Raw genomic sequence first — 16154 nt, 5'->3', positions numbered from 1 at the left:
GTATATACCAGGAAGTTCCGGACTGTATAGTACATAAGAGAAGGAAATCTTGTGCAATGGTTGGTTTTTGTTGCTCGTATGCATGTTTAATTTAAAAAGTTATCATTCTTCTGGACTGTATAATTGTAAAGACAGATCGGCGTTTCCATTAGTGTCATCTCCGGATATTGCTGGAAGTTGCATGTTTTTCTGTCACTCATCACTTTGTTGTGTGAGAAAAGTTGTTTTGTGGAAACAACTTTCTTGTGTGGGGGGTTATTGTGGTGAGTGAAGAAAACGATGACAACGACGGAAGTGCGAGGCAAGGCGCGTGTGATTTTGAGCCAACTGTGCGCGTGAGGTCCGCCAATCAGCTGATGACCTGTGGTGGCCCATAGAGGTGGCGTGCCACGATTGGGCCACGTGTGACCATTACGTGGCAATAGGCTTTGTGGCTTGGGACGAGCCGAAGCAGCGGGAGACGGAAGACAGCGGGCCGAAGCGTCGGACGCAGGCGATTCAGGTTCCGGCCAGGGAACGCGGCCGTCCTGCTGCTGCCGTCCAACCACCAGCTGTGGCGGCATTGCCGGCACGAGTACTGCATCTCGGGGCGCGGCCTGGCCTGCTGTTCTCTTCCTTGCCGAGGGCATCGCGGATCTCGGCGAGGCATCTCCGTGGCCAGACGTTTGGCACAGCGACTTACGTGGTCTGGCTAATGGTCACAGTTGCGCCGAGCATCGCGTTTCAACGCAAGCTGTTCGCTGGACGGGCTGGCCATTACACGCATGAAGCATCGCGTCTCCGATGCGGGTTGACTGCTCCGTAATCGTACCCACGCCCCCACGTCGCCAAGCGTCACCGTCAGCATAGCGTCGCACATTGAGGCGCAACCCGCTTCCGATCGACTGTCAGCGCCTGCTGCCCTGCACCTCATCGGCGTCGGTCGTACCGCCGATCAGGCCCCCAGGTTTTAGGACGCTTTTGCTTGAACTCTAATTGGTAATTTGTTTATCAAGCTTAGTTCTCTCTGTTGCATTGTACGTACCTTTTCTGCCTCAGTGTTTTCTATGTTTAGTTTCCGTGTTCTGTCATAAACGTCATGTGTTGTTATTGTGCCGTCTCTCTCAGTCCATTCCTCCTTACACGGCACGGAAAACAAGCGTGACGAACCTTGGCCCCGATAAAAAATATTTTTCATTAAAGCAGGAAAGATAGGAGACGTGCGCACATGACAACAAGTAGGTTGAATTCTCTCTAGCTGCGATGTTTAGAGTGCGCCATTTCTGCGTTTCGTGCCACTTCCATAGAGGAAACGAGATCACACTTACGTGTCACTGAGTACTGAGTACTCTCTACGGCAAACCGTATACGTAAATAGATTGTAGTTAGAGTGCCGATGATGGAACTTGCGGAGTCGTTTGTCGCCATGCATGGCGGACCGAAGGGTTGGGGGTGTCATACCCCACGAAAATACTTCTGCTTCTAAATCAGCGAAAAAACGGCAGAAAGCTAAACATGTCACACGGAAGACGCGACACCCTCAGCGATTCAGTTTATTTTTTGTCATCTGTTAGTGTACGTTTACAACGCTCCGTGGATAACAGAATACACGAGGGAGGTCTTCGGTAAACATGTCATAAAATAGTTTTGTCCACGAGAATTCTTAGGGAATTTACCCTATGAAACTGGCATATAAATAACACAAAACAAATAGCAAAAGAGGTCCTTTAGCGCAGTTTATTACGACAACATTTTTATAAAGCAGGCGTGCCGTTATCATGCTCTGCTGAAGAAACAACAGCCTGCATTACAGGATCATACGCATTCATCGATACGTAGTGTGGCTGCGGAAATACTAGAATTCTTTTAGAATGCAGACAGTGATCATATCATAATGACACCGCTAACCTCAGTCATGTTAATTACTAATCCTTTTTTCTCAATCGCTACTTGTGTGCTGGCGATAATTTGACACGCAAGTCAATTTGTTAGCGTAAGCACAATTTATGATATTTTCCAGGGCTTGTAGAGTTCAGTGCTTCTTATTCAATATTGCTGTGGCCACTTGTAGTTTGTTTTCAACAATGTTTCCACCTCCTGTAGGTTCATGAGTTCTTCATATTGATAATAATATGAACGCAGTTATGCTGTTGATGAAAAAGAAAAAGAAAGCAACATGCATACAGATGTCTTCTGTATTGGCAATAAAAGTGCTTTGGCATTTGCCACTCAGGCGTTATAACACTGTTTAGCACTAGCTAGCTGATACGTCCGAAGTAATTTGAATGAAAAGACCAATGCTTATACCCTTGATGTCGTTTTCTATCGTCTTTTTGTGCCCATGAGAACTTGGTAGCAACTGTATCTACGCAAGGTATCACAAGTAGTACGTACTTTCAAATCTAAACAATAAGTATTCATTACCGACCCTTAGCACATCTTTAAAATGCGGTATTGAAGTTTAGTTTGAAGTTTGAAGCTTATTGAAGGGTAAGCATACATATAAATGAGCAGATAAGCGGAGTACATGAGGAGGTAGGTATGCGTTTCACATAAACATTACAGATAGGTTTTATGCGACCAGTTATTATTTTTTTTGCGTTTCGTAAAGGCAATTTGGTGGTGTTGGGTCAAAGGAGTTTCGTAGCTCAAACTTTTGCTCATATATTGAGCTGAACCCGATCGATGGAGACCATTCCTAGGATTGCATTTACCCATAGAAAAACTACAATACTACTGTAATAACTAGTTCATGGTGAATTCAGTTTACTCTAGGTGTGCCTCGTAAAATAAAAACCATTCTGATACCTATTCTCAATCGCCACGCAAAATGCTGAAGTTTGATTCCATCTTGGACCATGACATCTATTCCACGCATTCGTCCGATGAACGCTGCCGATGTCAGCTTTTCCATCCCACTGATGCGTTAAAATTACCCGTGCGTGTTTGTGCTTTTTCTGGGTAGATAATAATTTGGTGTCAATTACCTGTGGCTAATATCCGCTTAACAGGGGCACATACCCGCCTGCGAGTACGGGCCACTCTCTAGTGGAGAGTGGTTGGCGACGTATGCGACGGCATTTCGGCATTATCAAGGTCATGAACAGCACGTCAAATTGGTCATATCATCACACTCTCCCATACTAATCTTAGTTCATCCCAAGTTGAAGGGGTGATCACGAGAGCACCTATACGTAAGCGGCAAGATAGATAGATAGATAGATAGATAGATAGATAGATAGATATATAGATAGATAGATAGATAGATAGATAGATAGATAGATAGATAGCAAAAGTGCTTGCAGTACGCAAAGAAATGTTTCGAATTTAGTGTGGATACTGCGCTTCATACATATGCAATATTTGACTTCTGCCGGGTAAGTGCGCATGTATGAACGCAGAAACTAGATCAAGATTGGTGTGATTTAATGAAGTGGTTGAACATTAGTCCAGAAGCTGAATCATTTCGATCCACAGAAGGACAAGTCGAATGACGGACACAAAGGCACACAAACTCTAATTCTTGTGTTGAAGTATCCAAAGAGAGGCAATCATCTTTAAAAATATCAATTTGTCGCTGGAACACCATGCAGTGAACGTCTCTTTAAAAATGTTAATGCCTTTCAACGGAGTGGTAGTTGGCAGCAAATTAATGCAACCAGAAGCAATATAAGAAGTTTTCAGACCACAAGATTGGTTAATTTACAATTATCCCAGTGTTTGTGGCTTCTACCTTGCCAGTAGTGCACCCAAACAACAAATGTATTGAAGATGTTCAAAGGCGTAAAATATGATGTAAATCAAGTTCACGATGATGAAGAAAATGAAGTTCTAAAAAAAAGCTTATATTTTACAGATATTTTCAGAGGTGAAAGAAGCTACTTCAAATCATTTACTTTATGGATAAGATATGCCACTCAGTATACAACGACATGGTTACGGATTTTATATAGTAGTTCGCGAAAAAGTCTTATGTAGTCCTGTCTTTTTGTAGAACTCGGGCTTCTGAAAATAATCCAAAATGCCTGATCGATTGATTGAATGATTGATATGGGGTGTTTAACGTCCCAAAATCACCATATGGTTATGAGAGACGCCTTAGTGGAGGGCTCCGGAAACTTTGACCACTTGGGGCTTCTTTACCATGCACCCAAAACTGAGCACACTGGCATACAACATTTTCGCCTCCATCGGAAATGCAGTCGCTGCAACTGGGGTTTGATTCTGCGACCTGTGGGTCAGCAGCCGAGTACCCTAGCCACTAGACCACCACAGAGAGCATCCAAATTGTTTTAAATATTAGAAAAATATACTAAATCATCTAAAAGATAAACGAGGCATCATTAGAAAAAACATCCTAAATAACAGATTAACGAAGTGTCTTGTGAATTCTCGTGTGCATTTGTCTAAAAATGCTGCCAAGCTCCAGCACAATGCAACAGTCTGTAAATAGAATTGTGATGCAGGAAAAATCAACAATAGAGGACGATAGCGAAAAGTGTGGAAAGCGAGGTTGCTCGTGAGTAAGACACGAAGGCCCATGCATCGCGACGAAGTGAATCATGCCGCAGACCGTGCATCTCTACGAAGGTGAGCTCTGAGGTCCATAATTTCTACGTCTACATTAAAGTACTTGAGCTTGTAGGCGCTTTATACTGTTCTGTCACAGTTATGATTGTCATTACTCTATTCTTGAACATTTTCTTGAATTCCTCATGTAATAAACGAGTGTTGCCATATATAGTGTAAATGATAAGATTCTTGAAGTTATTTTTTATTAGGTTAAGTTTGATTGGCGCAAGGACATCCAAAGCCAAAGAGCGCTAATACAAACGTTGTTTTATTTCAGGGTATTAGTCTAAAATTCAAACAAATGCTGTGCAGTAATTGTCTATGAAATATTTAAAACACAGTGCGTTCAAAAAAGAATGTCACTTTGATACAGGCATTTATTTCACAGGCGGGAGCGTGATGATAAATGACTCAGCAAGGCCCGAGACTCTCATGGCTGCAGCCCTTGCCTGAGCAAGAACTGCAAAGGCTAAGACATATTGGTTATATGCGAAGGATTTCTTGGCAAACTGCGGCGACTCTGAGCGTATCTATCTATCTATCTATCTATCTATCTATCTATCTATCTATCTATCTATCTATCTATCTATCTATCTATCTATCTATCTATCTATCTATCTATTTGTCTATCTACCTATCTATCTCGCTGCCTACAAATTTTACCTCTCCTGGCCATTTGGATAATGATATCGATACCAAACTTGGTATGGCATACTATGACTGTAGTACGACCATTTTTGACTAGTCATAACATGAAACGTTTGTCATGTATGTCACAAATGTCATGATTTTTATTTCGTGTTCTTGCTAATCTTGCGGTGGTTTTGTTCACATGACATGTTGCAAAACTAGTAGGGTATGACATGATTGTACGGCAAACAAAAGCGACAAACCCTAACATGAAAATAGTGACATGCGTGTCATGTAACAACATGACTACTAGCTATGCTCATGATGCGCTCGCAGCCATTTCGCTAGCTTCCCTTATACCAAGCTTGGTATTACGGGACTTGAATGAATTACGAAGGTACGAAACTAGTGCAAACATGATAAGCTTGAGATGCGCGTCATGTAAACACATGACTACATGCTACTTTCATGATGCGCTCACGGCCGTTTGGCTAGCTTCACACGTACCATATTCGGTTATGCGTGATGCGAATGAACGACATAGGTAAATGGCAAATCCAAACATGATAATCACAGCATGCATGTCGTGTAACAACATCACTACATGTCACGTCATAATGGGCTCGCGACCGTTTCGCTAGCTTCACATATACCAAATTTGATGTTACGTGACATCAATGAATGAGGATGGCATACGACTGGTGCAAACATGATAACCATGATATGTGTGTCAAGCAACAACATGAACACGTACCACGTTCATTGCGTGCTTGCAGCCGTTTCGCTAGCTCCGCATATCTTAATTTGGCATCACGTGACGTGAATAGACGGCGAAGGTAAGCGACACACTCAAACAGAATAATCATCACATGGAAGTCATGTACGGCATAATTTACCTCCACCTCATGACGTCGTGGTGATTTCTAACTGACATATTGATACCTTCCTCATTTGTTTTTCGCATACAGTGGATTTCCACTGTACGTAAGATCTGCCTTTTTTTTCACCAGGCCGTACTTTACGCGTGATGCCCAGCCTGGTGTCTGGGATGGAATGATATCAATCTCTGAAATTTTACTTTCGCAAGATAATGAGGTCTCCTAAGGTCAAACATTGCATCGAGTGATAAAAACAGCTCGCAATGAAGTGGGTTGTGATACCGGTAAAGATATCTTAAATGGGTCAGTTGTGCTTGACAAAGCACAGGACTATAAATGAGTACATGCTAAATGATCAAACTCTCTCCACAGTGTACACATGTATATGTATCAGTGCCTGTCAAGAGGTATTTACGTGTGGCATAAGTTTGGCCCATTTTGAGCCGTGTTAAAGTAACTTTGGCGAATCTGTTGAGATTTTGTTGGATAACTTTCCTCAGTTGAGGTTTTGCAAGGTGGAGTTTATTGTCGGAGTGCTGGTCCTATTCAGCTTGCCAGTGGTTGCGTAGACCTCTACACAAAACAGGTTTTATCTTCGCCCGGAACAAAGGTCATATCCATGGTTTGCCTACCAGCAGATTCTCGTGCATTGTTTTCCACTATTTCATTGCCCGCAACCCTAAAATGGCCTGGAACTCAGCAAATCACAATAGACATTTTTGGGTTACAGGTTACATAGATTTCAATAAGGAGCTTGTTGAAAGTGTTGTTCTCGCTGTACTTACCACAATACAGGCCCATAACAGCACTTAAAGTATGCGTTCACTATAGACGTTTGTGTCTTGTGTTTTGGTTAATGTGTTGTATAATAAGCAGGATATCACAGGGTTCCACCGCGAAATCAATGGTATGTGTATGCATGGTTCTGGTGTCAGAGAAGTTTTGTACAAAAGCTGCACAAGGTACCGATGTTTGAAACTTTGAGCCATCAGAGAAGAATGCGGCTGAGCAATATCTGTGTTCAAGGGCCAAGAAATGTTGCTCAAAGGGAGCACTTGGACAATTTTCCTTTATTAGGTCTTTGAAAGACTAGTCACAAGTGACTGGACACTGCTGCCACAGAGGGATGTTTTCGGCATGGTGACTTTCCTCTGAGGCATTGAAAAAAATTGCAAGTCTTTCTACTGCAGGTCTTATTGCGAATGGAAACGGTGGGGCGATAGAAGGACGGTGTAGGCATAACTGAGTACTGGACACATTATTCATAAGTGTTTTGCATGGGTGCTGCTTCGGAGACATATTTCTAACTGCATAGTTGACTCCAAGATACGTGCGCTGATGGTCAAGCGAACTCTTGCATCGAGTGTTAAAAACAGCTTGAGATGAAGTGGGTTATGATACCGGTAAAGATATCTTAAATGGGTCAGCTGTGCTTGGCGAAGCACAGGACATTGAATTAGCACATGCTAAAGGATCAAACGCTCTCCGCAGTGTACACATGTAGGTGGATCAGCGCCTGTCAAAAGGTGTTTATGTGTGGCATAAGTGGGGCCGGCATAAAGGATGTGGATAAGGCTGGTACTGGCGGCGCCAATTGCCATCCGGCTACCGAAGTTGTATACAGGGTCCAAATGTTTCAGTGTTGTCCTTGAAGCTGACTGATATACTTTGTTTCCAGATTGTATGCGTGACAAAACCAGGCTTCCAAACAGCGGTATGAGACAGTGCCTGTCTGTCCCCCACGGCTGATGCAATAAAATCTTTAAAAGGTTCATGGTCTTGAGACATTTCAGTTTCAGCTGATTTATATGCTGGATGAAGGTGAGTTTAGCAAAAAAAACTGAAAGAAATTTTTGTTCTTTCCGGATGACTAAGCTTTGTTCCTTAATTAGTATGCAGGGGTCAAGATGTGCGCCTCTTTGTCTGGAGAAAAGCACACTTGTAGTCTTCGCAGTGTTAACCTAAAACCATTCTTATCAGCCAAATTCGCAAGACGGTTAACACCTACCTGTATATGACGTTCGGATACAGTCAAGTTACACGATTTGAAACCAATTCAGATGTCGTCCACATATGTGGAGTACAATATCGCAAGTAGAATAACAGAGTGAAGAGAGCTCATTCTAACAATAAATAGTCTGCAGTATAGTACTCCTCCCTGTGGCAGTCCATTTTCTCGAAGAAATATGCGCGATAACTCAGTGCTCAATCTTACACAAAACTTCCTTTCGCATAGGCATCCTAAGATGGTAATTAACCTGCCACATATTCCGAAAAACGATAGGTCTTGCAGGATTCCGTGTTGCCAGGCAGTATCCTACGCCTTCTGAAGATCGAAGAAAACAGACAGGCAGTATTGATTGTGTACAAATGCCTCTCATAAGTATGACTTAAGGAGAACAAGACTGTCAGTTGTGGGTCAAGCTGTACGGAAGCCGGACTCGCAAGGGTCCAATATTCCGTTGTATTCTAAGTAATCGACCGAACGGCGGTTAAACATTTTTCAAACACTTTGAGTAGGCAGCTTGTGAGTACGATATGCCTGTAACTAGTTACCGAAGAGGGACGTTTGCCCTATTTAAGTATTGGTAATACCATTGCCTCTTTACAAGCAGAATGTATACTGGCGGTATTGAAATTTTTCATGTAATGTGATAAAAGGCAGCTCAAGGTATCTTCAGGGAAATTTTTAATTATTTGATGGGTAATTGCATCAGAACCAGGGGCAGAATTTTCACAGGAATCAAGGGCAAGATTCAGGTGATCGAGTGTTTGTAGTTCATTGTATCCTTTTGATACAGGCTTGTTCGGGCACTAAGATGCACTTTCAGCTAAGCTTTTGTGGCGCAAGAGTTTAGTGGTATACCTTTCTGAGCTTAATACTTTCTTGAAGGGTTTGCCAAGATCATTTGCCTGTTCTTCAATTGTATCTCCGCAGTGATTTACAAAAAGGAAGGGATTTGGGCCTTGTACTTTAAGTTTATGGACCATATTACACACCGTGCTGGTGTCTGTGTAGAAGTTTATTAAAGGTATGTAGTGTGTCCAGATTTTTCGTTTGGCTAAACGGTGAACACGCCTGTCATTCGCTTTGCAACGTCTAAAGTTTGTGAAGTTTTCTATTGTTGGGTAGCAATAAAAAGTGCTCCATACTTTGTTTTGCTGTTTTCTTGCAAGTTCACGCTCACAATTCCACCATGACTTTGTGTTAACCTTATGATTGTTTGACTGCGTTATGCACTTTTTCGCACAAGGAAGAACATATTCGGAGATATAGTTGGTCATATCTTCTACTTCCAAATGGTCTACCTTTTCGAGGCGTAGTTTCACCCAGTTTGCCCCATGAAAGTTCCATTCTTTAGGATAAGATGGTTTATCATCCCGTTGTCTTGCTACTAAAAAAGTTGAAAATGGTCACTTCCATGTGGAATAATTATAACTTTCCAATCTCAGTAAGGTAAGAGTCACAGTGCATAAATGGCTGAATTTGTGCATGAATATATGTTGCGTGTGGTACTGAAGTATGTTGGCCCTGCCTTATTGAGCAGACAGGGTCCACTTTTGAGAAGAAAGTTTTCTGTTGCGCGACCTCTCGCATCACATCTTGTATCACCTCATAGCAAGCTTCGAGCATTAAAATCTCCAATTATTACAAGTGGTTCTCAAAGCTGATCAATAAGCTTTTCGAACTTTGCTTTATTGAATAATTTGTTGGGGGGTATGTAGATGGAGCAGATGATTGAATAGAATAGCCCGAAGAGCCACAACCTCAAGAGAGCTTTCTATACCCCTATGTGCTGGAATACTACGCTCCTTTTTGCAATGATGGCCACACCTCCAGACGACGAATTGCCATTACTTGGGTCTTTACGAAAAACCACATTTTGAATTAAGAAATTCACATCAGTTGACTTTAAGCGAGTTTCTTGAACGCTGAACACTTCTGGCTGATAGTAATTTAGTAAGTCTTCGATATCATCTAGGTTAACAAATAGGCCTCTGGCATTCTACTGTAGTATTTGTGTGGTCATGTTGAGAATTGTATGTGTCATGTGTTCAGATGAATGTGCTAAAGATATGGGTTAAAGGGAGGCTACCTTCAGGTTACCGACCACTTTGGTGGAGCGGTTACGGGATGTTTCCCTTTCTTATTGTGTTCCGAAGAGCGCTGATATTCGGGTGTCGATGACGCTGGTGTCGGTCCTTCGATTTCCGTTGCCTTCTTGGAGGCATTGAAAGGTCGAGGACCGTGCACATAGACTTGCGTTTCCAGCCTTGGAATTCGATTCAGCTTCGGGGCCTGTGGAGGCGAAGCCTGCAGACCCACCTTTGATGGTGGTGGTGCGGCAATAGCAGCATCCACCTGGGGGGCGGACGAAGAGACTACTGGGCCACTGTTCGTGACCGCAGTAGACTACGGAGGCACTTGTGACACTACCCCCGTTGCATCACCTCGGCAGAACTGGTGTGAAGAAGATATGACAGACGGTTCCTTGCTTCACAAAATGTCATGTTTTCTTTTACTTTTTGTGAGATTATCGCTTTCTGAATTTTCTATATATAACGTGTTCTAGAGCAGACCGGATGACATCTATCACAGTTCATACAATATGTAAATGATTGGCAATTGTCAAAATTGGATCTGCATTTGGCACATGTCTGCTTTCCCCGGCATGTCTGCGATCTGTACCCGTACCGCTGGCACTTATAGCAACGCCGAGGGTTTGGGATGCACGGCCTCACGCAAAGTTTGATGTAGCTGCGCCTAGTGTAGTGGGAAGCACACAGCTGGCAAAGGTTAGTATCATGTTCTTAGTGCGGACCTGCTCATTTTTCTGGCGAAAAAAAATTCTTTCAAGCTTTGTAACATTTGGATTCGGGAACCCATCAAGAAGTACCTCAATACTAGGGTGCAAGGAGTCATGTTCTGATATTACACCACGTCTCATGTTCAATGTTCTATGTGCAGACACTGTGACTGGTACGTCACCAATGCATATTGATTCATTCATTTTCTCAAATTGGTCTTTGCGTTAAAGTTCACGCAGCGAACCACCACTCATTTTCGTGACCTTGTGGCCTGGCCTTATGGTGTTTCTGAGGCATTTCGCCTCTAGGAAAGGGGACAATTTGCGAGCATTTAGGTGGCTCTCACTATGCATCACGTGATATTTCGGAAACATGTCATTGCTTTTCAGAAAAAAATGAAAGGGTGCTTCAGCGCGCCCTATTTTTTGATGGTGATCAAGGAGAAAAGTAGCTTGTTTAGCCATGGGAGTAGTGTGCGTGTTCAGCGACAGCGTCAACCACCCATCACGGAGCCAAACAAGAGAACGCGGCAGGACTTGTCTGCAAAGCGCCATATGTACGGTATCACTATAACAGGATATAGCATACACAAGGTTTGATACCTACACGACGCTAATCCTTGCCGCCAGGAAACAATGAAGTAAAAAGAAAATAGAAGAAGACAGGATCAGTTGAAAGATGAGGAAAAGCAAAGATGTAGGGAGAGAGAGACAGGAAAAGACGACTGCCGATTTCTTCTGGCTGGGTCAGCCCAGAGGGGTCGTCTACAAGAAGCCGGAGCCAGAGGGGTGTGTTGCACCAGCCGGGGGGCCTTAAAGGTCCAGTCACCCGGCGTCCGCTCCACCCCAAGGATCCCCTTTTCTCAGGACACGACTCAGCCACGCACGGCTAGGCGTGGGAGAGGCCGAAACACCTCACTGGCCGGGTTCATAGTGTCGCTACACACCAAACGCCCGCGGGGAAAAACGCAGGCAAGGAAAAACACCAGATGCGCCTGCGGGGAAAGTACATAAAGTTACATGAGGTGTTGACAAGAACGTTTGGTTCTCACGTCTTCAAGTCCAAGTGTACATCACCGACAAGCATAATGGGTTCATGCTTGCTGATATTTCGTATTGTGCCCTCGCAGAAATGATTGCTATTGGTCAATTGTTAAACGTCTTTTTGACACACGTCCGTTTTTACTATGCCTTAATTTAAACAATCATCACCCTTTATTACATGGACTGACAGATCGAAAGTGACGTGAATTGATCCAGCACTTCTACTATAAGGCCAGGCCTTGAAGTCCATCATTTATAGGTTGAAGTCGCCAACTGGTATAAATCGTTTGTGCATGTAGTTGCTTTACATTGTTTTGCAGAATACATGTATGTTGCTCGTTACAATTACAAATGATATTTCTGTGTTGCTCAACCTTTTGTGTGTGTCTAGCTTACGGTTTGGCTATACCGGGGTTAGCCGACCATTTCTCTATGTAATGTAGCCGTTACAGCAGGCACCACACAATCCTCACTCTCGATTCGCTCCTACAACGTAAAGTGCAGTTACCCTATCGGTAAAATGGAAGCAAGCTCTGCATGACGTTCCTGTCTCTACCATGTAATAGGGGTGAAACTCTTTATGCCGTGGGCCGTACGTCCACGAAGTATGTAGTAATAGTGTTAGCAGATGTAGTTGTCTTCCATGTAGTAGTAGGTAGCCACCACTCGTTTAGTCCTTGGAATGTCCGTTGAATGATGGCACTTTTATATATTGGATACGTGATAAAAAGATGACAGATGGCGGATGGTGATAAAAAGATGACAGATTGTGCTCACTAGATTGACGGGTGGGCGGATGAACAGACAGACAGGCTAACAAGCAAACGGACATATGGACGGATGAATGTATGGACGGCAGCAAGAAAGAACGGACGGACTGAAGTGCGGATGGACTGAAAGACGCTTCACCGCACTGGTAATCACTCAGTTTCTATATATGCTATGATTTTTTATATCTTTTTTACTTCTTTTTTCGTCTTTCCTTCCTTTCTTTTTTTCCATTTTCTTCCTATTTACTTTTCTTTATTCACTGTGGGTGACGCACCCACCTAGCTGATAGCTTTCGGCATGAGGGCAGCATAACCTCAGACATGTGCTTCGCTACTCAATAGCTCAGTTTCTGCTGAAAACAGTCGCGCATTTTCCGGCGCCATATTTGTACGTACGATACTTCGGCTGAAATTTGTGAATTTCGAAGACTGCGCTGCTTCTTGATGAAGTATAACTTCAATTTCAATATTCCCGGTTGCCGCAGCTGACAATTTTTAAGATCAGGTTAATGGAGGATGCTCACCCAGCCTGCCGTACAAAAACTGGTATTCTCGAAGAAGAAAAGGCCCTGCAAAAAAAAGAAATATCCTTCAGGCACGGTATATCAATGAAACAAAGTAGTAACCCTGTCGATAACACGTCATAACTTCATGTTACTACTTAAAAGCAGTTAGACCTGAACATAGGCGCTTGAAAGATTGCGCAAAGATAGGGAACACTGCACCAGCTCTTGCGCATTCTTATAAAAGAAAACTTTGTTTTTACTCGGCATTGACTGATATATATAAGTTAGATTTAACGTCCTAAAACCACTATATTATAATGCGAGACTCTGAGGTGGAGGGTTCTAGAGATTTCGACCACCTGGGGTTGTTTATGGCACCCAAATTTTAGCCTACAGAATTCTCGCGTCCACCGAAAAGGCAGCCGCCGCCCCGGTATTCGATGCTGTCACCTGCGGGTCAGCAGCGGAGTTCCTTAGTCACTACCCACGTCAAGGGTTTTACTCTGAATCATGGTGTAATAAGTCTTCGGTGTATTCTACAGCTGCTGTCCGGTAGGAGCTTAACATATCTGCCTGAAACCAAGCTTTTCTTTTTGTGGGACAGAAAGTAAAAAAACATCCTTGGAAGGATTTCGAATGACTAGTTCACGTGAAGGAAATTGTAGTATTTGTTCCTGCCTGCTTTCGACCCAATCAGACGCGGAAAAAAAATGCCCATTTCCCACTCTATCGCGCAATGCTGGGTCACATAAGAGCCAGTGGTCATATACCTGGCCTTCACTTAGCTGCGCTTTAAAACTCTCACCTGTTTTTTTTCCTGATCATGCCGTTATTGTACAATACTTGGATGAGCTTCTCTTTTTTTTGTTTAAGTCTGTGTCTTTCCGCGTCTGTCTTACTATGTCTTCATGTTTTATGTCTATATTCGCATTTCTGTCTATCTTTTCTAGTCTCTATGTTCCTCTGCATTTATTTTTGCGTATGTTGTTTTCTCTTTCGCACTTTCTCGGCGGTTAATATAACGTTTTCTATCTTTGGCACTGCTAGGCCATAACACATGGCCATGAAAGGTAAGTAAGGACCGCGGCAGACCTCCAGTCTAACAGTTTTCTGGTGAAACAATTGTTTAGGTGGTTAAAATGCGATATTGAGGATCATACCCATTTGATTAGACGAATTAATGTAAAGTGAAAATGTGAAGCGCTCATTATTATATCGTTTTTATATCTATCGAGAATGAGATTGCGATTGCATACATGGCGAATGATGACATATAAATATGTGTATACACGTTTATTTACCATTCATATTTCCTGAAAAAAAAACATTTAGATGGGAATATACAGTGTTCATGCTATATATGTTTTGCGAGGACAAACTGGTTGTCTGGAAGGCTTTGGATAAATTAGACCAAACATTGATTTTTGACTTAATTTTGTTTTGTTTCACAGTATGAGATTGCAGTTGGATTCGAAAGCAATGCAAGCTTCCGGCAGACTGATGAGGCTGGGTGCCTAACGAACGCCTGAAAAAACACTGCATTATTCATGCTGACCGAGCCGCTGTGAATTGTGCCACATTTGTTTTCAAATATGGATCCATAAATCATGTATCTACTAGTAGAACAATCAATTTAATTATTGCCTCTGAGGGGTGTCGTATGTAAGCACTATACGTACTGCCACGTTGGGGTGGTCCAAGGTGTACAAGACCTTGATTTCGTGGAGGGCTTCCTGAAACGTGAGGATTCATGCGTTGAGACACCAATGAAAAGTAGCATACGCAACTTAAATAGCGTCGTAAATCAAGTAAGAAACTATCACAGAAGCATGGAAGCTTGGGAAGCTTGGCCTGGACACAAAAGCTTATCTGAGCGGGACTTTTCTTGGCATCATTGGGTTATCTAATGTTGCAGAACCCTGGGGAACGAAATAGTATTGCTTCATTTTCAAAAGCATAATCAAGCGACTATTTTTGTATTCTGGTCCTGCCTTCAAAATAGCTTCTTTCACAAAGCACTGCTGAATTTATGACCTGGAGAGGTGAAAATAAATATTTCGGTCAGAAAAATGCAGGGTGTAAAAGGTTTGCACCAATACGTGGTCCTGATGGCGTAGTTCTGTCGACAACATCAAGGTCTTTGCTCAGAAGTTGGCGCAGAAGCTTTGCAAAAGCACGCTGCGTGGTACAGGTGTTTTAGTGCTGCCGAATATTAGAGGATGAGGCGTGGTTATGCGAAGACAGAAAAAAAAAGCTGAGTGAAAAGTGAACGCCCACCAGAGGTCAGGTGGAGTGCTTGACGCTTGGGAATCCTCGGTTTTAAGGCATTTTGCGCCAGAATGACCGCATGACCTGCAGTCTTCAATGACATGTCATTGCTCTGTACCGTACAGACAGAGCTATGGTGAATATCATGTACTAGCAACTGCCAAACCTCTGTTAGCGTGAGCGCAAAAAAGAGCTTGTGATAAAGTACAGCTGGCAGTCTCATCAGCAAAAAGCTGTGCAAGAAAGGACGAACGCACGAAGACAAATGCGTTTGAATAATACAACATTGCGCTTACTGTGTTGCGGATATTTTACCCTGTAGGAATTAGGTTCAGGGTCTACATACAGTTGGCTATTATTCAGATGTAGAATATAAACCTGTGGAACAAATCACATCCATACCTTGATGAAGGAACTGAGTGACAGGCGGAGGACCACTTCCGCGAAGATCTGGGTGATCTAGTAGCTGCTCCCTCCCAGCTGGTCGTGCCGATTCACTAGTTACTGTCGACAGAAAGAAAATTAGCTTATAGAGATTTATTACCTTTAAAATGTAGATAACAAATGTTCCTACTTCACAGAACAGAACAGCCTACCAATACCTTGTTTCCTCAAGCAGGGGTATTTTATTATTTATATATGTGTACGTAGGTTTCCGCAGTTTATTCACTGATGTTTATGCATTAACATGCGAGCGTC

General features: G+C 42.9%; 1 protein-coding gene across 5 annotated transcripts in view; it reads right to left on the bottom strand.

Moving 5' to 3' along the window:
• Window positions 1-1690: 1690 nt before the first annotated feature.
• LOC142768583 (uncharacterized) overlaps window positions 1691-16154 on the bottom strand; it is a 34131-nt gene continuing 19667 nt past the window's right edge. For all 5 annotated transcript variants that reach the window (XM_075870580.1, XM_075870579.1, XM_075870578.1 and 2 more), the window contains 4 exons: window positions 15858-15959; window positions 14867-14920; window positions 13206-13250; window positions 1691-2126 (listed from right to left, as the gene is read on the bottom strand). In XM_075870580.1, coding sequence (XP_075726695.1) covers window positions 2122-2126; window positions 13206-13250; window positions 14867-14920; window positions 15858-15959 — 206 coding nt within the window. In that variant the 3' untranslated portion in view covers window positions 1691-2121. The remainder of the gene's footprint in view (window positions 2127-13205; window positions 13251-14866; window positions 14921-15857; window positions 15960-16154) is intronic.

The sequence above is a fragment of the Rhipicephalus microplus genome, chromosome 8, assembly GCF_043290135.1.
Source record: "Rhipicephalus microplus isolate Deutch F79 chromosome 8, USDA_Rmic, whole genome shotgun sequence".
Classification (NCBI taxonomy): Eukaryota; Metazoa; Arthropoda; class Arachnida; order Ixodida; family Ixodidae; genus Rhipicephalus; species Rhipicephalus microplus.
Note: the sequence above shows the minus strand (reverse complement) of the source record. Positions and strands in the feature narration are given on the sequence as shown.